The sequence below is a fragment of the Colletotrichum scovillei genome (genome assembly GCF_011075155.1).
Source record: "Colletotrichum scovillei strain TJNH1 chromosome Unknown Contig00004, whole genome shotgun sequence".
Classification (NCBI taxonomy): Eukaryota; Fungi; Ascomycota; class Sordariomycetes; order Glomerellales; family Glomerellaceae; genus Colletotrichum; species Colletotrichum scovillei.
This window is the reverse complement of record NW_023336262.1, coordinates 2,051,244-2,074,614: the sequence shown is the minus strand read 5'-3', so window position 1 is coordinate 2,074,614 and position 23,371 is coordinate 2,051,244. Positions and strand designations below refer to the sequence as shown.

The window sequence follows — 23,371 nt, the reverse complement described above, 5'->3', positions numbered from 1 at the left end:
AGAATTGTCCTTCAGGAGGGGACAATGTGAGCGCGCCCTGAAGAAACCGGGTGTAGAGCTGAATGTGTACATCTTGAGAGTCTGGAAGCCAATCTTCATCAACTTCTTCCAGCATACACTGACATGGCGGACTAGAAGTCTCTGTTGCAAAACAGACTATCGCCTTCTTGATGATCCTCTTACTACAAATCCAAAGACTCTACTTTCCAACATCTCAGCCACAAGGTTTCGAGATGATGGAGTTGTCAATAGTCTACATTAAACCATCGCATTCACTCGAAGCCGTTCTAGTTATCCGGTTCCAGTATAATGCCAAGTCAGAGCGTAACTCGTTCAGCAATAGTCTTGAATCACTTGCCTTCATTCTACGTGCAGCATTCCATTATCTCCAGCCAAATAAATCTTTAGTTGCAAGGCTAGGCACTGGAGGCTCATGGACTAGTATTATCGCCCTCTCGATGGTACTCGTTCTTCAAGGCGGAGACCACGTTCCATTTCCATCAATCCATCAAGCCAAATATCAACTGCTCCGTCGAAGCAATTTCAATCCAACCTTCAAGTTACATGCCCTGGAACCAACAGGCATTCATACTACCCATTTGGGCCGGTACAAGCCTTATCTTACATTGAGACAACACCAGCGCAACCAAGGCTCCAACCCAACGACTCAAGACAGCGCCATTACCTATCAGGAGCCCTCGCATCTCCCGCATAAACTCCGCACGAACAGGCATCACACAGCTGGACCAGGGGAAAACTGGTGAGTTGATTCACGGGGCAACCCAGCAACGTAATCAACATTCGGGTGCGCCGCGCCAAGTCGCCTGGACACAACCACCCAGTGGCTCAGCATCCGAGACATTGGACGACTCCCGCAGGCCGCGGCTTCTCCGACTTGAGGAGGAAAAAAAGGATCTCACTTGACGACTCGAGCCACAGGCAACAAGTCTGGGTCAACAGGGAAAAGCAATGATGGTGTCAAAAAGATGACGTGTGATTCCTGTCTGTGTGGCGTCTCACACGCCATTCTGGTATTAGACTCGCTTGAATCGTCAAAAACTCAAATCGGACTTCATCATCCGTCATGCCTAGAACTAGACCCTTCCCAGAAATCAACGCCTGCAAACCACCCAGAAAGTGATGCCACTGAGTATAATATCCAGCCGTCTATCCCTGTCTATGTACAAGGCAATGTTGGTCCCCGCGGCCCCCAACGCCGTATTCAGGAAGGCGGCGCTCCAGCCTTGAGCATTGCCATCTCTGGCGCCGTGAACCCATTGCCCAAGTATGCGAATCGGTTCTGCTTCGCATTCTCATACGTGTACTCCCAGTCCTCGCCCCTAAATCGCTCCAGCAAGCGGATGAAGTGCATACGGCTCCCGGGATACAGACCTGTCACAGGGCCGTTGACCTCGCCTTGCTTATACCAAGATCTGCATCCGCCCGCAAAGACTGTGCGAGGCATGATGGCTGAGATGTGCTCAAAATAGTCCTCCACGGCCGCTTCAGACGGGGCGATAGTCCGCACGCCTTCTGTCTGGCATTTGAGGATAGTATTGGCGATGTAAGTGGCAATGTGCTCGCTAAGCGTAAAGACATCACCCTGCACAACAGGCGCATTGGGCCCCAGGAACTCTACAGCAAGCAGGATGGTTAGCTTCGAAGCGGTAAGTGCAAGGGGATCCCGACTTACTGAAGAAGTTTGGCAGACCAGCAACAGCAAGGGACATGTATGCTTTAGGAGTTTGCTCGGACCAGACGTCCTGCAAGTTGCCGTGTCGACCGACTAACGGGAATGAGGGGAGGAACGATGAGTCGAAGCCAGTGGCACAGACGACAACGTCGACTTCGAGGATATCCCCAGTGACCAATTCTATGCCTTGCGGCACAAACCTCTTGATGGCGTCGGTGTGAAGGGAGACCCGGGGATCGTGGAACGATTCGAGATATCCAGGGGCGGGAGTGAGTCGCTTACACCCGAGGGGAAAGTCGGGTATCAGCTGCTTGCAGAGTTTCTCATTTCCCTTGAGCATCGCCGTCATGAATTCCTTAGTCTTCCCCAGCGCCCAAGCCTGTTGAGGGCTTCCCGCAATGAGAGAGATGGCAAACTTGATGTTGGAGTCCATCTCGAGAGTCTTTGTAAACTTGTTGTAGAAGGCCGGGTCGTTTTTGAACTTCTCAATCGTCGCCGCTGAGAATCGCTCGTTCTCGTCCATCTCAATTTGGTCGAGGAGAGCTGCTGAAGGCCCCATCTTCATTGTGGCAACACGGGGAGGGATGATCAAGGTGGGTGTCCGGATGATGTGGTGTAGCTTCTTAACATCTGCTTGCTGTGAGCTGGCTGCATCGCCATGATAGGGATGGTATATACTCACGTGGTCTCATTGCTGGGACGATCTGGACGCCGGACGCACCATTCCCAATGACTGCTACCGTCTTGTTTGTATAGTCAAAGTTCTTAGGCCAGTTTGCGCTGTGAATTAGGGTACCCTCGAAAAGCGCGATGTCTTCCACGTCCGGGAATCTCCATTTACTAGGCAAGTCAGACGTTGATATAATACGCAACTGCAATGGAAATGTACGTACTTCAAGATACCAGTTGCGTCAATAAAAAAGTTGGCATAATCTTCAAAGACGGCGCCAGTCCCCAAATTCTTGATCTGCAACTCCCACATGGCCTTGGACTCCGACCAAGCCGCCCCGATGATCTGATGCGAAGTCTTGATAAAGGGCCGCAGCTTCTCATCGTCACATATTTGGCAAAGGTAGTCCTCAATCTCTGCCGCGGGGGCAAAGAAGCTCGACCAGGCCGGATTCGGTCTCCAGCTGAACTGGTAGTTGTGGCTAGGCACGTCGCACTTGCACCCGGGGTACCGGTTCTCGAACCAGGTACCCCCGACATTCTCGTTCTTCTCATAGACCACAAGCTCGTACGTCGAGGGGCCGAGGGTGTTTCTCAGGGTGCGTATCAGGTTGATCCCGCTTGCACCGGCGCCGATCCCGACAATGCGAATGGGCTGCGGAGTCCCGAACGGCGCTTCCTTCACGGTGTAGGCGGTATTGGTGCGGGTAGGATGACTGGATCCGCTACCCTGGGCGTCGATATGACGAGATAGTTGAGGGAGTTGCCGTGTCATTGTGAAGGTTGCCGGTTTGTATGCCTGTAGAGCTGCCTAGGCACAGAGACGAGAGGAAGAAGAGACCGGTTTATATCTGAGTTGAAGTTGCCAAGGGGTGTTGAGTCCCGAGGAAGGCGCCAGCGAGTGGCTGCAAGGAATCTCTTTCCGAACAAGCGCCTTTCTCCTGCTCGCTTGGCGGAGATACGGTTGAAAGAGAGGATGCGGGCGGGTGACTGTGGGCTTTTGGCAAGTGTAGCGCGGCGGTCTGTCACGGAGACTAGCCAATAATTGCAAAGGAGCCTCTACCATGGCAGAATGGATGAGACAACCTGGGATGGGCCAGAGAGGAAGAAGCAACGAGTGAATCCACTGGAGCGGGATTCAGAAGACGTTGTCCTTCTTAGTAACAGGCAGCATAGTCCGAGGTGAAATTTACCATGCCTCCGCGACTTACACCAAAAACCGCACTACCTTAGTGTGGAAACTACGAGCTGACGCAGCACAGCTTTCTTGTCAAGAAGCATACCTACATAGACTTTGATGATGAAAAAGAGACAGCTCACATGAAACAAAACGGTGGACTCTACGGATAGAGAGGCGCCAATGGGTATGGGTCCTCTCAATTGGGGGTTCCTGTCGTAGGAGCCTAAGAGGGGTCTGCACCAGGCCTCATTGTTGGTCGATTTACGACGGGCAGTTTATCAATCTTGGCAGGTGCAACGGCACATGGTGTGGCTGCACGTATCCAAACGACTTTGGAACAAGGCTGGTCCATGGGCAGAAGAATTGAACAAAATGGTTTGTCTGCACGTCTGCTAGCTCGTTGCGGTCAAGCAAGGTCCGATTAGCAAGAAAAGGGTCCTGGGCTGGACCAGGTCGTAAACCATCCAACCACGGCGGGAGGAGGGGAGAACCGGGCTGAGGGGTGTTCATGGCATGGATCTAAGTACGGTGAGTGGCGAATCACGACTCTTGCCGCACTGGAGGATGGAGGCTTGGAGCCGGAGCGGGATCGTGGTGAGTGCCGCGGACGGGGGGCGATATGGAGCGCAAACCGGGGCGTATCTACGGATGGAGAAGATGCCATTGTAGGGGTCTGACCCCGGCCGTTTCCTGGAGGCAAAAGACAATGCGGTCTTGAGGATGAGGATGCATTGGCTGCCGACCGTTCTATCAGCTTCATTATTTCCTTAACGACATCCCAGCTGACAAAGAACCGAAGAACGGGGATATGTGATACCCTGATAGAGTGGATCGCCGAGAGAAGGAATCGCGAGTGCCGGGTCCATCGTCGATCGGCCGTGAGCATGTTCGGCGCCGCATGGTAGAGATGGTGGGATGACGGGAGGGGGGCGGCATCCTCGCGCGTTTGCTGACCACTGAGACACGAGATCTCATTTGAAGGAGCACAAAGCTCGAGATGCACCAGATCCTCCGGGCCTTTAGGATGCGGAGATGCGTGTCTGTCTGGCAGGCATCTGTAGCTGAGCCCATGAACCGCTGCGGCCACGGCTTGCAGGTTCGTCATGTGCCAAAAACGGGCGCTGGCTCTTCAGCTTGCGGCTTTCCCCCTTTCTTCAATCTACCTTATGTGAAGCGCAAGCGCAGAGGGTAGAGCAGAGCATGCGTGAGAGATGCGGTCAGAGACGTGGGAGGAATAGGCTCAGCTGCGGATCATTTTCCCGAACGCCACTCAGCCTATTAAAGTTGCAGCTTTCAAACTCATCCTCGCCTTCGCAGAAGCCAGCAGGGCATGGGTGTTGGGCTGGTAAGCACGAGATCCAAGGCCGAAGGGGAGGCTCCGTGGCTCTGTACAGGTACATAGATATGAGACAATCGCTCAGTTGTGATGCCTCATCCCTAGTCGCCGCACCGCATGGAGCCTCTCTGAGAAGTTGCTGGTTATTGGTCTCTTTGCGACCAAGCAAGTGCCCAAACATGCGGCGGGCGGCGTTGGTGCAGAAGTAGAAGAGTCTTCGAATGATAAAGCGCCGATAGGGAAGAACTTCTGGCAAACAAAAAGCAAGCATTCCCAGTCTGGGCCACCGACGCCGATTGGCTTGATGGTCAACTCGGCCAATTAGTAGCTGGTAACTCTCTGGGTGCCTTGGACATGCGAGCAACAGGAAGACGTTTTGTTTTGGCCGAGATTTGCTGGTGGCGACGGCTTGAACCCAACCTTGGACTGGGTGTGAGTCCAATCCAAGCAGTTGACTTCCTGACTATACCAACTCATGCCACAGACAGGCACCAGCAGCGCAAGCTTTATTCAAGCTTAATCGACTCACTGCCCCAGAAGACTTCTCACATCTGCAAGCCACCAAGTCATTCGAGTGGCGTAAGAGCTCTGTTGTCGTTGGTTTTTCGATTCGACAAACACACCCGATAAGGTAGCTTGCCTCGGTGAGGTTCCAATAAGAGACTGCGTTTCGTTTTGTGTTTGTGTGTGTGACTCTGTGAGTGAACCCGCGCCCCCACATTTTCATAGTCTCTTTCGTGTGTACCCAACTCACTCATCTTTTGCAGAAAGGTACGTACAAAAATCCTGCGAATCCACGCGGCATCTCCCACCCTCGAAGAGAAATATGGCATCATTCTCCTTCGGATTCGGCGGCGATGACATAGAGGACGACTCCGTTTCCGTCCCGGCCGCCGAGGCCTCCGCGCCCGCCCCGGAGCCCGAGACCCCGCAGTCCGCTGCAACAGCCAGCGCCTTTCCGGTGCCCGGCAAACCCCAGCTGCCGCCCACCGCCCACGACCTGCAGGACATGCTCTCCAAGCTGCCCTCAAAGGTCGCCTTCGGCACCCTGGACGTCACCCTGGACGACGGCAGCCTCATCAAGATCCCTCGTCGCGAGCTCTGGGACGTGCGGGTGCAGCTCATGGCCGAGGATGAGGCCGCCGGTGACGGTGCGGATGCCGAAGGCCTCGGCAGCCACGATGTCAAGACGGGCGTCTACGAGGGCGGTTTCAAGAGCTGGGAGAGCAGCGTGGACCTCGTCAAGGTTCTCGCCAATGGCCAATACTTGGACTTGCTCAAGCAACGGCCTCTCCGAGTGATCGAGGTACGAGCATCTGAACACCTGACGCGCGTTCTTTATTTTATTTTTATTTTGATTCTTATTCTAAGTGGCAAATTGAAAGCTAACTCACCTATGCGCAGCTTGGATGCGGCACAGGGCTCCCATCGCTCGCTCTCTTGCAATGGACCATGAGGAATCCAGCGCCGAGATCGCCACTTTTGCTGACCCTGGCCGACTACAACCCGACAGTCTTGCAACTGGTCACGTTGCCTAACTTTATCCTCGCCTGGGCTCTGGAACGCAGAGACCAGAACCCCGCCCTGGAGGAGGCCTTCGCGATGGGAGACGAGCTCGAACTCACACCAGAGGTCTTGCAGCAATTCAAGGAGTTCCTGATGTCTTCCCAAATCTCTCTCAATTTCATTTCTGGTGGCTGGTCAGTGGAGCTTGTTGATCTTCTCTATGAAACTCAGTCCAAGCTGGACGGGTCCAGCAGTTTCGATACCCTTCTTATTGGAGCGGAAACCATCTACTCGCCCTTCGCACTCGACGCTTTCAACGAAATGGTCCTTGCCATCCTCAATAGAGAACAGAGCCAACGTAGTAACTGCCAGTCGCAGGCGCTGGTTGGAGCGAAGCGGCTTTACTTTGGCGTTGGAGGTTCACTCGATGATTTTGTGGATAAGGCTAGGGGAAGAGGAGCAACGATAACTCAAGTCAAGGAGGAGGCTGAGGGTGTTCGGCGAGGTGTCGTTCGATGCACTCTGGGCTCGCCTCGTGAATAGACATCATGCCAGTCAAAGCTACATACCACATGGAGAGGAGGCCTCTCTTGTGAGTTTGCCACCGCCACGGCCCTTCACGCTATTCGTCCCTTTCCATTGGGTTAACTGATAGACCGGCGCAACAGCATATATGCATACATGTCGGGCAATGGCCGTGAGTTCGCCGAGTGTTGTCTTTTGCTGAAGCACGGGAGGCTTTGAGCTGATGTAAGATAGCAATCTGTCACATGGATGTGGGTTTGTGAGCCTTTTGGAACACAAGACACCAGGACGATCCAGCTAGCGGCCTGGCGTGCCTGGTTTTCAACATTCAAAAGCCTGTAAATTCTCATGGGAGACTGTTTCTTCGGTCAAGTTACGAGATTGACGGTTTGGTGAGCGTTTTCAGCGAACGAGACGTAATGCGTCTATTGATTGACGCACGCGGCTGTGGCGTTGCAGAACATTCATCGCCCCAGTCTGAATTTGATGTTTTGACCGAGCTATGAGCTGAAACGGCATGATTGAATTGACCTGAACTGATGGCTGCTAGGCCGGCATTCCAATCATCGCCGTCAGAGAGGTATACTTGCGTCATCTGAGTCAAGCCGAGGAAAACTCCGTGGTTCTGGTGCCTTTCCATTCCAGTCGAGTATCAGAGTGAAACGCCCCCTGAGCGAGCAGGCTGGTTCCATTTAAGCCAAGATCCAAGCATGGCATGGCCATGAAGTGTCATCGCACGGCTGGTTGAGGGTTGAGATACCTACCTACTGCGAGATCCAAGTACGGAGTTAGTGGTTTGGGTGGATAATATGCAAAGCATGGAGAGCCAAGCCCATCACGGAGAGAGCGAGGGTGCGACCCCTGCATGTATTCCCAACGGAGGTTAAGAGGCTGCCGGTTCCAGCGAGCTGCCGTATCCGATGATTTGGGCCGATGGCTCTGTCGGAGCTGCATTTCGTGGTAAATAAACGACTTGGATATTGAACAAACTTGCTGACGGGTTCGGACGACATAGTCAGAGCCAGGCGATGCCCTGTCGATGCTGCAGGCTTCCCGTCGTCGGGCGTGGAGCCTCTCTGGAGGACGCATACGCATGGACAGGGTCCCAATGAGAGAGTCCTGGGCCAGGGCCGTCAGGCGAGAGCTGTTAGTGTCCGAGTCCGTCGATTGGAGGCCAGAAGCAAGGACCATTGCGCAGAATGCAGGTACCGTGCAAGCCGTGAAGTAGCGTGCGCTGGGGAGATTTGGCCAATGTTGGTCTCCACAACGGGACCCAACGGGGTGTGCATTGGAAATTGAACTCGGTGGGAACTGGGAACTGGAAAACGCCATTGGCATAGGCGAGCGGCGAGCCTGACGTCGTTGCATCTTGTTCATCGTTCTGGAGGAGGCTCCCCGGTCACCCGAAAGAGAGCGAGATTGCCGCTTTGGCGCGATGATATGAAAGGATGCAGCGACTCAGCGAGGCGCGTCAACAAATGGGACGGTAATATATGCAATATATGTATGCTCCTGGCTCCTCCGCGAGACTTTGCAGTTTGGACCGATGGGGCGGGATGGCAACTCGCGGCACGGATCAAGCGGGCGAAGGCGCGAGTGAAATCTTTTCCCCAGAGGCCCTCGGTAGATCCTCATCAGGCGATCCGTAGCCTGCCACGCCTTCTCCTAGGCTGTCTTGGTCAGTATTAGGGGATTGTCCCATTCCAGATTGATGTGCGTCTGACTGTCCTTGCGAAACGGTACGGACACCAGTATTGCTTGATTTTCAGAGCAGTGGCTTGGTGAACCAAAGGAAAAGGAACTTGACACGCTTGACTATGTCAACAGCAGCTCATCTGCTGTCTCGCGCGTCAGTCATGTCGGTGCACCCACCCAAACACAACACGGCGTGGAACGGAACGTACAGGCATGTTACTCTGCAGATGAAGCACAGATCTCGGACGATTGACGACGTAAGTGTCCCAACACATCAAGGCTAGGTGTGTAAGTGCCGATGCTATTTTCGAGTCTTCCACATGCACAAGCACAGGGCATTCTGCACAGGTTTTCTCGACAGATATACCACTCGTAAAAGCCACCTTCACGAGCATCCAGCATCCGTAGGCGTCGTCACCTCCAATAGTGTGGTGGGGGAGCCTTGAGCTGTCATTGCCAACTCGGATTGATGATGGGATCGCAGGCGGCTCGTGACTGGTCCGCGGAAAGTAAAGTTTTGCCGTGGAGAAATGGAACACGAGCTGGAAGGGAGGGTGGAGGGATGGATGCTGTTGGTTGCGCACGCAATTGCAGGCTGAGCCGGGCGTCAGCGGCAGCAGCAGAAGTATTCGCACATTCCCATGGGAGGCGAAAAGGGCCCTTGCCATATTGTCCGCTGCAAAATCAGTCCAATGCGAAGAAGGGGCTTCGGAGGAGGGCGGCCGTTGGAAATGTGCGAGATGGAGAAGTCTACTGCGCACCACTCTCCCTTGCTGCGCCTCCAGAGACCCAGATCGACAGGAACCTTTCCCCATTACCGGCCCAGAACGAATGTACCCACCGCTTGTCGGGACGTACAGTGAAGGGTAGTGTGATCTGTACTACCTATGGACGGAGTACCCATTCGATGGTGAGAGAGTCAGTGACCGGCCGAGGGGGTTTTGGGGTCTCTTCGCGTCTTGGGCCGTTCCAGCGGGCTCCAACGTGGTGTCACTTGCTGTGGGCTGAAAAGCAGGGAAGCGAGATGGCATGGCATGGCATGGCATGTGGAAGATTGTGCCATTGCTGGGCGCATTGTTCAAATTGACGCCAGTGACTGCCCTGGGTCCCAGGACAGAGTCCCAGACTCCCAGGCGAGGACCGTTGAGGCCCAGACCTCTTCCAAGTTCCCTGCTGTTGCCCGAGATGGTCGTGATCCTTCCATCGCCCCGGCCAAAAGGGCCCAATAAGGAGCCTTGGGCGACTCTGGGGACACAAGCTAGGAGTACCAGGGGAGTTGACGGCTGCATCGGGGGGTTGCCCAGTGGTCGCGCGTAGGTAAGAAATCGTACATCGCCCTACATCGCCTTGGAGTATCCGTAAGCTTGGAGGAAATCTACTTTAGGTACTGTGTAAGAATACCATACGGTCGTCTTAGAGTTGCTACCTACCTGACCTGCCTTAGGTCGAATATGAAGTACCGGACGACGGCGTGCGGATGTATGGTGAATTGAGCAAAGGTAAAATTTGCAGCTAACCTGGAACGCCACCACTAGTAAGCTGAAGCTGCTGCGCGCAGTCGTTGCATTCTACGGCAGAAGAGGAGGCGACTGGGAGAAGCAGAAAGAAGTCAGGCCGGACGTCGGCCAGTACCAAAAACAACCAAAGGACAAGAAACTGAAGCTTGGTCTTTGTTAGCGCTTCTCCTGGGGTTCGCCAGGTTCCTCTCTGCGACAGGGGTACCCTCCAAGAATTTTCCACGTTAGTCCAATCTGGGAGTTAGTGCTACTCCTGTTGCCAGGGCTGCTGGAAGAGGTGGGAAGGTACCCGCGCCCCGCTCGTTGTCGTCGCTTCCTTCTCTTAGTGTATTTGCGACGAATAGCCTGCGACTTGCTCAGGTGCTAAGGTACCGTACCACCCTTAAAACGCTTACCACACCAGTGTGAGGACCAAGGTAAGGCACCTACCTAAGGTACTCTAAGGTAAGGTAGGTATGTAAGTCCGCGCGCCCAGTGGGAGCCGTGATGCCGTCCGCGGCGCCCTCGAGAAGCCTCAAGGTGCGCGCGGTTGCTGTTCGTCCCCGGCTGTTGCTGCGTTGGGTGCTTGTTATGATGTCGCCATAAGTACCTACGCAGTACATTGGAAGATAGGAAAGAAGAAGGCTCGATCGCGCGCCTGTCTGTTTCAACCTCGATACCTCCTGCCTCCTCTTAAGCTCAAGTGCGCCCATCTTTTCCCACCTGACACTTCATCCATTCCATCACCATCTCAATCCAAACAAACTTGCCTGGTCCACGCTACAAATACGTCCCTCCAAGGCTCCAACACTCTGCGCACAAGAAGAAAACCGAAGAAAACCAAGAATCACAACCACACCACGCCCAGAATTCAAATTGCTGATCTTCTGGTGCTACTTTGTCCCAAAAGCCAACCATCCATCCGCACACCCCCAGCAACAGTAACGCGTGCGAGTAATTATAGGAAAAGCCCCGTCTAGGTATTGATGTAAGTCGCATGCCTGCCTGCCTCTCTGCCAAACCCGCACACGCCCCCCCTTCCATGCTCTACCCCTGATTCGACTTCGCCTAATTTCGCGCCTGCGCGAGACGAGGAAGCCTTTTTCTACCCAGCTGTCCCCCCTCCCATCGTTGCCTGTCTCTCTCCCTTTTGTTTCCTCACGAGCCTATTCCCGACATTCGTTGTTGACCTTTTTTGCTAAATTACAGTAGTCCGATACCTAATACTCCTACACTCGTTCATCACTTAATTTTCGAAAAACAACCCAATCCGTCACAATGAAGAGCTTCACCTCCGTCCTCGTCGCCGGCTTCGCTGCCATGGCCCAGGCTGTTCAGCTTACCAACACTAACTTCAACGTCCAGGCTGGTCAGGCTTTCGAGATCACTTGGTCTGATGCTTCTGGCCCCGTTACTCTCACCCTGAAGAACGGCCCCAGCACCGACCTCAAGACTGTCTCCACCATCGCCAGTAAGTACATAACGAGCCCTGGTGAGATGCCATCTGATACTGACTTCATCTCAGCTGGCCAGAGCGGTACCTCCTTCTCCTGGACTCCTTCCTCCACTCTCCCCACCGACCAGTACGCCATTGAGATCTCTGACTCTACCGGCACTCCCAACTACTCTGAGCAGTTCACCCTGACCACCTCCGTCACTGCTTCCGCTTCTGTCTCCTCGGCTTCTGCCTCCGCCTCCGCCTCTGCTTCCGCCACCGTCACCACCACCGTTGCCGCTTCCACCATCACCTCCTCCGCCTCTGCTTCCTCCGCCTCCGCTGAGAGCAGCTCGGCCTCTTCTGCTGCTAACTCCACCGCTGCCTCCACTGTCTCTACCAGCACCCGCGCTAGCACCCGTACGTCGCCATCTACTTGAAGCACAAGAACCCTGACTAACCCATTGAATAGGCACCAGCGCTTCCACCTCTTCCACCAGCTCTCCTACTACCGTCCCCGGCAGTGACGCTGTCCGCATGGGCTCTCCCATTGCCCTGATCGGCCTCACCGTCGCTGCCATGCTCTACTTCCAGTAAGCTGGGAGCTAGAGAGGATGTTCGGGCTGTCTCAGCCCAATGACTGGTATATGATGCGAACCAAGGTTTATAATACAGTAATGCGATCCAAGAACAAACAGGACCAGGAGTTGCATTTCAAATGAAGCAAGCAGGTCAAGTTGCCGAGTTGCAAAACGCTCTCGAAGGACAGGGGATGATGAAGTAAACAATGTGTGTTAGTCGGGCCCATCGGAAATCTTTGGGCCTGTAAACAATCAATTAACAATTCAATTCATTGTTGCCTTTCCAAATTTCTCGTTCTGCTGCCTACGATGATGTCTATAGCGTGACATGGGTCATTTTAACCCCGCGTCTTGATATTACCATTCCAGGCTGCATGCATCGCATGACCATTTGTCCTCGGTGAGGTGACATTTCCGTCTGCACCTCGAAGTGGTGTCACTCGACTTGCGCCTATCCCACTCGGAAGCGGGCGTGCTCTGCCTCTGGCATGAGGAACATGTAACACTATGCATTCGTACGGCGAGTTATTGTCATACTTTCAAAGACAAACAATAGAATATCGAGCTGGGACCGTCCACACCAAACTCATCGTCTTTTCTGCCCTTCATCCACAATGTAAGGCAAGGCAGGTTTTTTTTCTTTAAAGCACAGCCCATTGGGTTTCCCCAGAGAATAAAGCTGTTTCATCTTGTATCTTCTTCCACCCAGATCAGTGGTTCATACAGCAGACCAACCCCACGTGGAGAAAAAAAAGGAGAAACGGGTGCAGACTCCAGAGCTGACGTGGAGTTCAAAAGAAAACAGGGGCTCCGTCCATTGGAAGGTACTGTAGAAAAGCAACAAGAAACCCGCCCGAGCAGAGCGATCGGCAAGTTCCCATCGCCTCGCCCCGCTTCATGGCAAGGACAAAGGAGAAGAGAAAACAAGGGGGAGAAAGGGAAGACGATTGGACCTCTCGTTTGACCGTTCCTGCCGATCGCATGAGCCAAAACGTGTAGTTTAATCGGTGGAGAAGCACATATCCAAGCAGAGAAACTTGCAACGGATTGAGGCGAGTAGAAATTGGTTTTTAGGTAGAGTACGATGAAACGGTCAGAACTCGATTTTGGGTGGTATTTTTTGATACTGCTATAACTGACTGACTACTGACTTCTCGACGTCTCTTCATTGCGTGTGTATGAGAGAATAGAATATTGCTCAGGATCCTTCGTACAACATTGCTGCGTCACCGAATGAGAAATTGGCGACGGTCGAAAATTAACGATCCAACGGACAAATGCAGCGGTGGCGCTCCTTTTTGGGGCTTCTATGGGGGGTAATTTCTGCGCAACTGGAAAAAGCAGTCATGAGCTTCAAATGCGGCAAATAGTGTTGGTAATGATACAAGACGGCCTCAAAGGCGACTCTTGGCCGCAGCCTTGGAGTCATCCGAAGCAATGAGGACAAGAACGCAAATATCGTCAATCTTGCCGCCGTGCCAGTTCTCCTGCGGGTAGTACTTCTGCACTCCCTTGGCGAAGGGACCGTCGACGTTGCGGTTTAGACTCGCCGACTTGGCGGCGGACGTGATTTCCGCCGCGAGCACGCTCTGCAAGGTAAGAAACTTTGCGGACGGTCGCTCTGAGGCGTCTTCGGCGGGTTTTGTAAAGGGCTTGAGATTGTCGACGACACGGACGCCATTCTTCGTCATGAGCCATGCGCCTGTCGTTGTCATAACATTGCTAACAATACGGAGGATGTCCTGGTTAAACAAGTTATCCCATACACCGTCAGTTGCGAAAACGATGATATCGCCGTGACGGAGGTCATGGCGAGTGACGTCAGCGTCTTTGGGAAAGTCGCATAGGTTCTGGCCACCAAAAGCTGCCATACGAGCAGCTACGCTGGGAGGCACGATAGAGAGCTGATAAGGCGTGTTGAAGGCATGCGTTTGGGGTTCGGAGTAGGTGTGTACGGCGTTCAATCGAAGCTGGATGAAGCCAGAGTCGCCTAGGTTGGCAATGTCGAGGTTGCCGTCTGAGGATGCTACAGCAACACACGCTGTACTGCCACCAGCAATGACGGTACTGTCCTCATTGATCGCCTGGTATCCCTTTTGCATCAGATCTTGCGCTCTTAGCGGCTCCTTGTCGCCCGTGCCCTTTGTGGTCGGGTCGTCTTTGATTGAACCATGTCCGTAGGCTGTCGAAGCCATGTAATCGCAGAAACCGTGTGAGAAATCCGCCGGATCAACACCAGAATCTACCCAGCCGCCGACGCCATCAGCCACACCAAGGGCTACAGCGCCAGAGTCGCCAACTCGACTGACGAAGAAGGCATCGTGTCCGCTGTCTGGTCTGGAGCGTTTGCTACGGTTCTGCTGGATACGGTTGTAGGGATTGAAGTGAAAGACGTGCGTTGATGGATCGTAGGGATGGTCTTTCGCGGTAAAAGACGCAGCAACGTGGTAGGATAGCTTTGCAGCCGAGTCGGACTTCATGCTTCTGGCTGTTGAGAAGTATCGCGATGAGATGTTCGTCGGAGGGGTCGACCGTTGTCGGGCGAGATACTTAGAGAAGCTAACGGATGCTGAGGAATAATCAGTACGCGGATTTTAGAATTCGAAGTAAAGCAAGACCATACCTTGTGACAATGGCCTTGTGGCAGGGAGGAGGACCAGAGGCTGGCGCAATACTGTCACCGTTGCGGCCATTGCTTCCAATGTGCTGCGATGTAGAGTGTTTCTTGGAGATGCGGTGCTTCCGCAGTCCGCATATTAACCGTATCAATTGCTCGTTAGAAATGTGACTAGAATCACATAGCTAAATTGCGGACCCAAGATATTCTCGTACCTCGAGACGCTTCTTTGACACGAGCACTCTCGCAACGTCAAATGGACAGACGACTTGTGATAGGTAGTCGCATCTGAAAGGAAATGCAACGTCCACTTGATGTCATAAGAAAAAGGCCCCAACCCCAGATTCCCCAGGGATGCTATCTACCCGGGGTATTCCCGCTGAGTCAGCTTTCAGCTGCTCCCGGTCCAAGATGCCGGTTTATTCCACACGAAAACCGGGGGAATGAGGTGTGCGCTGCTTTAAGTCATCACCAGCCGGGAGTCCGGATGTGCCTTACAGATATGATTGTCGAAATATGCAGCGAAGTAAGGTAGTCTGGAGATTTGAACATCGATATAGTACTCACACAACATTGAAGATGCTTTCAAATGGGGGGTTTTGGACCTTCGAGTCGGTTTGCTGAGCATTTATCCGGAAGCACAAGGTAAGAGCTCGGGATTGAGGTCAAAAGCGGCAATAGAAATGTGGTTTAAAATCACTCAGCAGTGATTGGCCAAAGGGCCCACCTTTTTGCTCCGGCCGCTTCGACACAATAACCGAGGGATTGAAGCAAACTTCCATGATGTCTTCCACTACACTCTGAACCGCCACCAAGGATAATACTACGGTGAATCGCAGCTTTCCCACACCGCGCCCCGCCAATTCGTTGGAATCGCTCATCTTCCACTCGGTGTGTCAACAATCAATTCATTCATCTCCATTTCCTGTCCAGCAGCACACGAAAACCAACCGCCATAATGGCATCTCTCCGCTCTTCCACCCGCGTCTTGGGCTCGGCCACCAAGGCTGCTTTCCGCCCTGCCGTCACTATTCCTCGCCGTGGCCTGGCTACCCCTAGCGATCAAGTGCCTGCGACAAAGGAGCCCAAGATGAAGAAGTTCACCATCTACCGCTGGAACCCCGACACGCCGACCGAGAAGCCCAAGATGCAGGAGTACACGCTGGACCTGAACAAGACCGGACCCATGATGCTGGATGCATTGATTCGAATCAAGAACGAGCTGGACCCTACCCTTACCTTCCGCAGAAGTTGCAGAGAGGGTATTTGCGGGAGCTGCGCCATGAACATTAACGGCCAGAACACGCTCGCTTGCCTTTGTACGTTGACTCCTGAAGCACCCTTGTAGCCACCTGGCTTTGCAAGCTGCTGAAAGAACTCACGGCGATTCAATGCTAACAAGAACGAAAGGCCGTATCCCTTCAGAGAACGCTTCAGACGTCAAGGTCTACCCTTTGCCTCACACCTACGTCGTCAAGGACTTGGTGCCGGACTTGACCCAGTTCTACAAGCAATACCGCTCAATCAAGCCCTACCTCCAGAGAGACACTCCTGCCCCTGATGTACGTGATTCAGACTGCAGTATCTCGAATGATCCCAGCTAACCTCTATGACAGGGCAAGGAATACCGCCAGAGCGTCGCCGACCGAAAGAAGTTGAGCGGTCTGTACGAGTGCATTCTTTGCGCCTGCTGCTCAACCTCGTGCCCGTCCTACTGGTGGAACTCTGAGGAGTACCTGGGGCCCGCCATCCTCCTCCAGTCCTACCGCTGGCTCGCCGACTCTCGCGATCAGAAGAAGGCCGAGCGCAAGGCTGCACTCGACAACTCGATGAGCTTGTACCGTTGCCACACGATTCTTAACTGCACACGTGCCTGCCCCAAGGGCCTGAACCCCGGCAAGGCTATTGCCGAGATCAAGAAGCAGATGGCTTTTTGAGAAGCTATAGAAGCTGCGGGGTCTACGTTTGGAGTCATAATCTTGGGCGGCGCGATATTGGCTGTATACTAGGTAGTGTGTACTTTATGAGCATGGCTGGAGTTTGAACTCCTTGGACACACTAAAAGGGGACTTTGAATTCAGGCTTTCTTTTGTTTTCGTTAGCCCGCAGTAACTCATAGGAGTTTGGCCCTGTGTCTGAAAGTGCCTGAGCGATGAGATGGGAGGCCAGGCCTATGCCCGAGACTGGCGCGGCACGTTTAGGAACGAGCCGATTGAAGAGGACGCAGAGGTCGCGATACTAGTGAGTCGCCACGGGCGAATTGTTTGTGCAACGGGGTGGCTTTACCATACCAGATACCTAGAGTAACCCTAAATTACTATTTTCAACACTTCACTTCTGCAGCGCAAGAGTTATTGTGGGTCAATTGGTCTTGCAGCAACCGCGCAGATCGTTGCGCCTGATCAAGTCGCATTATTGTGTTGAAGACATGAAAAGTCTAATTGGTTGGCGTTTCAATTGTCGGTATAGAGTCACGTTCTTCTTTTAGTTGAAACTGTGGTTGTCTACCGAGGCTCTGCATTGTGTGAAAGTGTGGCAAAGTAGAACTGCTGACGATGGGCGATTCTCGTCGTGAAGTCATGGATTTTCTCCTCCCCATCGACAAAGAGACCCAGTTCCACCCGCACCTCGGCAATGCCGCTCGGGAACGGGCAAAGAGCACCCGTAGTTTACACAATTCGACGTACAAACTGACAATCAGAGGGAAAAGGGAAATGCCAAAATATGGAATCAACAATTGATCGCAACCAGAGACATTGACTTTGGTTCATTGCCTGTCTGACAAGAATAGAACCTCGAGTTTCGGGCGGCTGATCAACGAAGGCTAAGCTTTCATCCGGTCGCACTGATGATACCCCGGAATCGATCTCGGAATTTGACGGGACTTTGCATGTGAACTCTGCCCCGGAAACCAACTGTGGCTTGACTGTGGTTGTGGCGTGAGTCCACTAGCCATAGCTATTTCAACCAATCACCAACAGTGTGATTACCCGAGGTGCCGAGCTGACTTATTGCAGAAGACGTGTGCGAGGTTTGCCGTGGTTTGTTCCGTACTTTTCTCCATACACTGGTTGGAGGTCTATTCATCACCTAGAGACCGCACCTCGTTTTGGAGACCAATTCAATTCGACGGTCAGTATCCCAGATTCCAGGTACATCTGGTACCAATTTGCTAACTCTGCAATTCTAGGCTTGACCTCTCCTCTCTCTTCCGTCTTCCGATAACGGTCAGTACCGATCTATCCATCCACCCGGTTACACACGAGCGGCTTTCAACCCAACATCTCCGGCCATCATCACCTCGCCCCCTTCGCCTCCCGCAACTCGAGATAGAACGTACAACCGCGACCGAAACGCATACTGATACTGCAAGATAGTGTACACATCAATCATGGCCTCATCAATGGCGTTGAGGAGGTTTGCTGCTAAGCCTGCTGTACGTCGCTCCTTTGATCCGGTCCTGCGTTTAGATGCGGCCTCGGCATGAACAGTAGAACTAATACTTGGCAATCTCAGTTCTCGCAGGCGCGCGCATTCTCCACGACCAGATCCGCCGCGCGGATTTACGCGAACCAGCATCTCCGCGCAAAGGAGGCTTCACCCTACCTGTCCAGCAAGTACCCCGTCGTCGACCATGAGTACGACGCCATTGTTGTCGGTGCCGGTGGTGCTGGTCTTCGTGCTGCCTTCGGTCTTGCAGAGGCTGGCTTCAACACTGCCTGTATCTCCAAGCTTTTCCCTACCAGAAGTCACACTGTCGCCGCTCAGGGTGGCATTAATGCCGCCCTCGGAAACATGCACGAGGACGACTGGAGATGGCACATGTACGATACCGTCAAGGGTTCAGATTGGCTCGGTGACCAGGATGCTATTCACTACATGACCCGTGAGGCGCCCGCCTCCATTGTCGAGCTTGAGAACTACGGATGCCCCTTCTCAAGAACTGAGGATGGCAAGATGTGAGTCGAAAAAAAGAAGGCCCAGATAAATCTTGATTCCAGACAGATGCTGACATATCTCGCTTCACAGTTACCAGCGTGCTTTCGGCGGTCAGTCTCAGAAGTTCGGCAAGGGTGGACAGGCCTACAGATGCTGCGCTGCTGAGGATCGTACTGGTCACGCTCTTCTTCACACTCTCTACGGACAGTCTCTCCGTCACAACACCAACTACTTCATCGAATTCTTCGCTCTCGACCTGATTATGCAAGATGGCGAGTGCCGCGGTGTCGTCGCCTACAACCAGGAGGACGGCACTCTGCACCGTTTCCTTGCTAACCACACCGTCTTGGCCACCGGCGGATACGGACGTGCTTACTTCTCTTGCACATCTGCCCACACCTGCACTGGTGACGGTATGGCCATGGTTGCTCGTGCTGGTCTGCCTAACCAGGATTTGGAGTTCGTTCAGTTCCACCCCACTGGTATCTACGGCGCTGGCTGCTTGATCACTGAGGGAGCCCGCGGTGAGGGTGGTTACCTTCTGAACTCCGAGGGTGAGCGCTTCATGGAGCGTTACGCCCCCACCGCCAAGGATCTTGCTTCCCGTGACGTCGTCTCCCGGTCCATGACCATGGAGATCCGCGAGGGACGTGGTGTTGGCGAGGAGAAGGATCACATCTTCCTGCAGCTCAGCCATCTGCCCGCCGAGGTTCTTCACGAGCGTCTGCCCGGTATCTCCGAGACTGCCGGCATTTTCGCTGGTGTCGACGTTCGCACCCAGCCTATTCCCGTTCTGCCCACCGTCCACTACAACATGGGCGGTATTCCTACCAAGTACACCGGTGAGGTCATCACTGTTGACGAGTCTGGTAACGACAAGGTCGTCCCTGGTCTGTTCGCCTGCGGTGAGGCCGCCTGTGTCTCTGTCCACGGTGCCAACCGTCTGGGTGCCAACTCTCTCCTCGACTTGGTCGTCTTCGGCCGTGCTGTTTCCCACACCATCCGTGATAAGTTTACTCCTGGTACCAAGCACAAGCCTCTGGCTGCTGATGCTGGTGCTGAGGCCATTGAGACTCTGGATGACGTCCGCACGCGCGAGGGTAGCAGAACCACCTCCGACGTTCGTCTGTCTATGCAGAAGGCTATGCAGACTGAGGTCAGCGTTTTCAGAACACAGGAGTCTCTGGACGAGGGTGTCCGCAAGATGACCGAGATTGACGCTCAGTTCCCCGACGTTTCCATCAAGGACAAGAGCATGATCTGGAACTCTGACTTGGTTGAGACCCTTGAGCTCCGCAACCTGTTGACCTGCGCGTAAGTTCCCTTCAACACTCTTCCTTTCATGGAGATTTTATCTAACGATGAATAGTTCCCAAACCGCCACTTCCGCCGCCGCTCGCAAGGAGTCTCGTGGCGCCCACGCCCGCGAGGACTTCCCCGACCGTGACGACGTCAACTGGATGAAGCACACCCTCTCCTTCCAAAAGAACCCCCACGGCAAGGTCGACCTCGGCTACCGTGGCGTTATTGCCAACACTCTGGACGAGAACGAGTGCAAGGCTGTTCCTCCCTTCAAGCGTGTGTACTAAACCTGTTATGATTAGAACCGGTGTCGGGTGTTAGAAGGAAATTCGGTTATGCGAGGAGATGGGAAGACGAAGACGATGGGAGGGTCAGAGAGTGGCGGAAGGCAATATCAAAGGCAATCGTAATACCACGACAACAATTTAGTTAATGATCGTGGATGAGCCGCGTGGGGGATATCGCTACCTGGACCCCTTGGAATCAGGCTATTAGGGCTGGTGCATACACCGCAGGCTTTTGGGCTTTGGCTCTGGAGTTAAAAACGTGTAAAGTAGGAGGAGAAATTCATTTTGTTCAAAGACTTACACTAGGGCTGGCTATCTTGTGTGCCATGACTCTTCGTCGGATAGTACTGAGCTATTAACTTCATGTGAGGCACAGAGGAACTGCAACATAAGTTACGGGATGTTGCAGAAGTCCTTAATTCAACGGCCGTATCATCGTGTAAGAGACTGCAGTACCCTTATTGAGGCCTAGTAGCTGATATGTACTGTGAAGGAAATCATCTATTCATGATACAGGTTCGTCAAACGTCGTCTCGACCGCTTCCTCGTTCTTTCATCCCATTCATAAACCCGATGGCGTTGACGAGCGTCCTTAGTAATCGGTAGGTAACGTGGACGGGTCAACACTCAAGCTGGACGTGGGTGTGCACAAAGGCTTGGAGTACGACGGCCAGGGCTTGCAGTCGGCGTGGCATCTACATTTTTACGGTAAAGTTAGCAAACATGACACGCTATAACTCATCCATGAAGCAGTAGAAGCGAAGAAGCAAAACTTACCCGCCATACCACTGTCCGCACTCGTTGATGTAATCAACACACACGCTACGCGTGCTGCAGTTGTCGACCGCCGTCGTGGGTAAAGTAGTCAAGCTGGGCGGTGCTCGAGTGATTGTCGGGCTGCGCGTGGGCGGCAGGCTGGGCCGGGTTGGCCTCGTGAAGGAGGGTTTGAATGTCCTCGAGATTGTCGACTTACTCAGCGTGGACTTGCAAGGCGGCATGGTGGGCTTCATTTGCGGCTGGCACATATCGTAGCAGCCGCCCCATCGGATTCCGCATTCTGGGTTGATGCCGTCGAGACACATGGTTCGCGGGCAATCGGCGGCGTTGGAGGGCGGGACTTGGATCTGGGCGGCTGAGAGGCCGACGATGGCTAGTATTGTGAGGATGTTGTTGGTGAGCATCTTGACTACTTGGTTGCGTGGTGGCCTTTGGTGATGAAGATGATCGAAATCTCTGCGGTTGCTGTTTGGTGTAGCTTGAGATACAGAGGGGCAGTTGTAAAGTGGGTGATGTAACTTGCACAGTAGCAAAGTCTCTGATGAAGCTGGACATCAAGGTTGCTATATATGTCCCCAAGTTTGCCTTGAGGTTGTGCGGGTCGGTGAGCTCTCCGATCTCCGTCATAAGGGTAGCTACCAAGACGGGAAGACGGGCACTAGCACATGTAGGTTTGTGACTCTCTCGGCCGCAGGCGAGCTTGGTTCGCCCTGCCCAGCCTCAGCACACGCAGCCCCGGTTTGGTAGTTCATTCCACGATAGCCTCGAATTGGTGGTCACCTCGGCCTTCTTGGTGTGATTGCCAAGAGAGGAAGAGATATGCTAGACCCAAGTGCAGATCATCCCAGGGCTGCGATGAATGGGATAATGAGCGCATCCGGTTGAGAATTGGTGACATAGTACGCGCCGCAGGATCAAGCCGCAAGGTGTAGTCCATAGTGGACGGCTCTCTGATGATCTAGGATCGGCCGTGAAGACGATGTCTTACTCTTCAGGCTGTTTTCGAACAGCTCAAATTCCATCCACAGTGCCGCAAGAAGGTTAGCAGGTTTTCGCTCCCGAGGATCAAAGGGATGAATGGAGAGGATTGCGGGGTCCCATAGGGTTATACAGACACACGACCTTTGTTCGTGATACCCTTCAGCTTGAGAAAGATATGCGAGCGACGGAATAGGGCAGCAAACGGTTTTCTGCGGGTTGTGGTACTTATCGATCCTGTCCTCGATGAATAATGAAGTCTTCTCCCACAATACACAAGCTTGGACCTTCATAAGTAGACTTGCGCATAGAAATAGTGGTGATGTTCTCGATGTCGTCTAGATTAATCTGCAGAAACTCTCGATAGCTCTCCAGTGCCTAATTATCAAAAGAAGTTATCGGGGTGAGGCGACGTCAAGGTAGAACCCGTCGAGGCCCCAGATTATCATATTCCTGCCAAGGCGCTTGTCTCAGGAGGGCGTCGATCTGGACCACCTTGTCAGCGAACGGTCTCCGCGGATAGATTTGGACCGGTGATCTCTAACTCGCTTCTCAAGTCGCATCCGGTCCTTCGGATCAAAAAGATCAGGGCGATGCATCAGTCCGTCTGCTGCGAGATGCGCCTTGTGGCGAGCAGGGTCCTCAGCGAGTGGTATCAGAGCAGGCATTAGCTCGGCCGGGACATTTTCCGAAGTCATTCACCAGAATCATCGACGGGTTCACCTTGGATACTCACGTAATACCCAAGTTGCCAAGTGTGTGCGATACTCTCAAGAGTGTGGAACCAACAAACATGGTTTGAGAGAGCCCACAAACCCCTTCCGCCGTTTGGAGGAATGTCACCGCAGGTGTGTTCAGGCAGCTTGCTGTAACATGCTATGAGAGATTTCGCTCACCGCTTGGTAGTCAAAATTGATGACATCAATCAAGTCATAGGTTAGACAGTTGTTCGAAGGGATTTCATCTCGTATTTTGCGAGGGATGTCCATACCGGGATCGACAAGCGGGCACCAAGCCTCGCAACATGCAAAAGCTATGAATAGCACCGAGCATGCGGCTGATTCCTTCTTCCTTTGATGTGTAAGAGTTAGTGTCCAAGAAGTCTATCGAGCCCTTCTTCCTGTCCAGTTTGGCCGCTTGTCTGACCCTCACGTTGTCCAGGTCGAGGACATACGTCGGTCAGAACGCGGGGAGAGATCATACCCGTCGCACTGAGACATCAGCCATGGCAGGCTCCTGTCGTATATCATAGTTACCTCGCTTTTGCCTTTTCGTCCTTGCCACATACTCAGTACTCTGATGTGTTTGGAGGTTCCTTCCTTGATAGAAGTCAGACAGTCAGTGATCGCCACGTT

General features: G+C 53.3%; 7 protein-coding genes across 7 annotated transcripts; 4 read left to right on the top strand and 3 right to left on the bottom strand.

The window, feature by feature from the left end:
• Positions 1-1,026: 1,026 nt before the first annotated feature.
• HER10_EVM0009824 (phenylacetone monooxygenase) lies at positions 1,027-3,629 on the bottom strand. The gene is made up of 4 exons (XM_035479297.1): positions 2,587-3,629; positions 2,376-2,533; positions 1,694-2,323; positions 1,027-1,635 (listed from the first exon to the last, which is right to left on the bottom strand). The coding sequence occupies exons 1-4, from the start codon at positions 3,135-3,137 to the stop codon at positions 1,223-1,225; spliced, it is 1,752 nt and encodes a 583-aa protein (XP_035335262.1). The 5' UTR covers positions 3,138-3,629; the 3' UTR covers positions 1,027-1,222.
• A 1,785-nt stretch (positions 3,630-5,414) lies between these two features.
• Positions 5,415-7,289, top strand: HER10_EVM0001389 (uncharacterized protein). The gene is made up of 2 exons (XM_035471137.1): positions 5,415-6,184; positions 6,283-7,289. The coding sequence occupies exons 1-2, from the start codon at positions 5,705-5,707 to the stop codon at positions 6,925-6,927; spliced, it is 1,125 nt and encodes a 374-aa protein (XP_035334636.1). The 5' UTR covers positions 5,415-5,704; the 3' UTR covers positions 6,928-7,289.
• Positions 7,290-10,588: 3,299 nt separating this feature from the next.
• On the top strand, positions 10,589-12,404 carry HER10_EVM0012425 (uncharacterized protein). Its single transcript, XM_035481821.1, has 3 exons — positions 10,589-11,571; positions 11,626-11,955; positions 12,008-12,404. The coding sequence occupies exons 1-3, from the start codon at positions 11,379-11,381 to the stop codon at positions 12,130-12,132; spliced, it is 648 nt and encodes a 215-aa protein (XP_035335450.1). The 5' UTR covers positions 10,589-11,378; the 3' UTR covers positions 12,133-12,404.
• Positions 12,405-12,543: 139 nt separating this feature from the next.
• On the bottom strand, positions 12,544-15,033 carry HER10_EVM0003199 (5-azacytidine resistance protein azr1). Its single transcript, XM_035472883.1, has 2 exons — positions 14,740-15,033; positions 12,544-14,685 (listed from the first exon to the last, which is right to left on the bottom strand). The coding sequence occupies exons 1-2, from the start codon at positions 14,807-14,809 to the stop codon at positions 13,511-13,513; spliced, it is 1,245 nt and encodes a 414-aa protein (XP_035334784.1). The 5' UTR covers positions 14,810-15,033; the 3' UTR covers positions 12,544-13,510.
• Positions 15,034-15,368: 335 nt separating this feature from the next.
• HER10_EVM0012440 (succinate dehydrogenase iron-sulfur subunit) lies at positions 15,369-17,066 on the top strand. Its single transcript, XM_035481836.1, has 3 exons — positions 15,369-16,052; positions 16,144-16,295; positions 16,350-17,066. The coding sequence occupies exons 1-3, from the start codon at positions 15,692-15,694 to the stop codon at positions 16,668-16,670; spliced, it is 834 nt and encodes a 277-aa protein (XP_035335452.1). The 5' UTR covers positions 15,369-15,691; the 3' UTR covers positions 16,671-17,066.
• A 697-nt stretch (positions 17,067-17,763) lies between these two features.
• HER10_EVM0007301 (succinate dehydrogenase) lies at positions 17,764-20,640 on the top strand. The gene is made up of 4 exons (XM_035476860.1): positions 17,764-18,169; positions 18,250-18,692; positions 18,763-19,986; positions 20,042-20,640. Exons 1-4 carry the CDS (start codon positions 18,125-18,127, stop codon positions 20,259-20,261), a joined length of 1,932 nt encoding a protein of 643 aa, XP_035335080.1. The 5' UTR covers positions 17,764-18,124; the 3' UTR covers positions 20,262-20,640.
• Positions 20,641-20,748: 108 nt separating this feature from the next.
• Positions 20,749-22,411, bottom strand: HER10_EVM0002725 (uncharacterized protein). The gene is made up of 2 exons (XM_035472426.1): positions 21,039-22,411; positions 20,749-20,956 (listed from the first exon to the last, which is right to left on the bottom strand). The coding sequence occupies exons 1-2, from the start codon at positions 21,440-21,442 to the stop codon at positions 20,854-20,856; spliced, it is 507 nt and encodes a 168-aa protein (XP_035334739.1). The 5' UTR covers positions 21,443-22,411; the 3' UTR covers positions 20,749-20,853.
• Between the last annotated feature and the right edge of the window lie 960 nt (positions 22,412-23,371).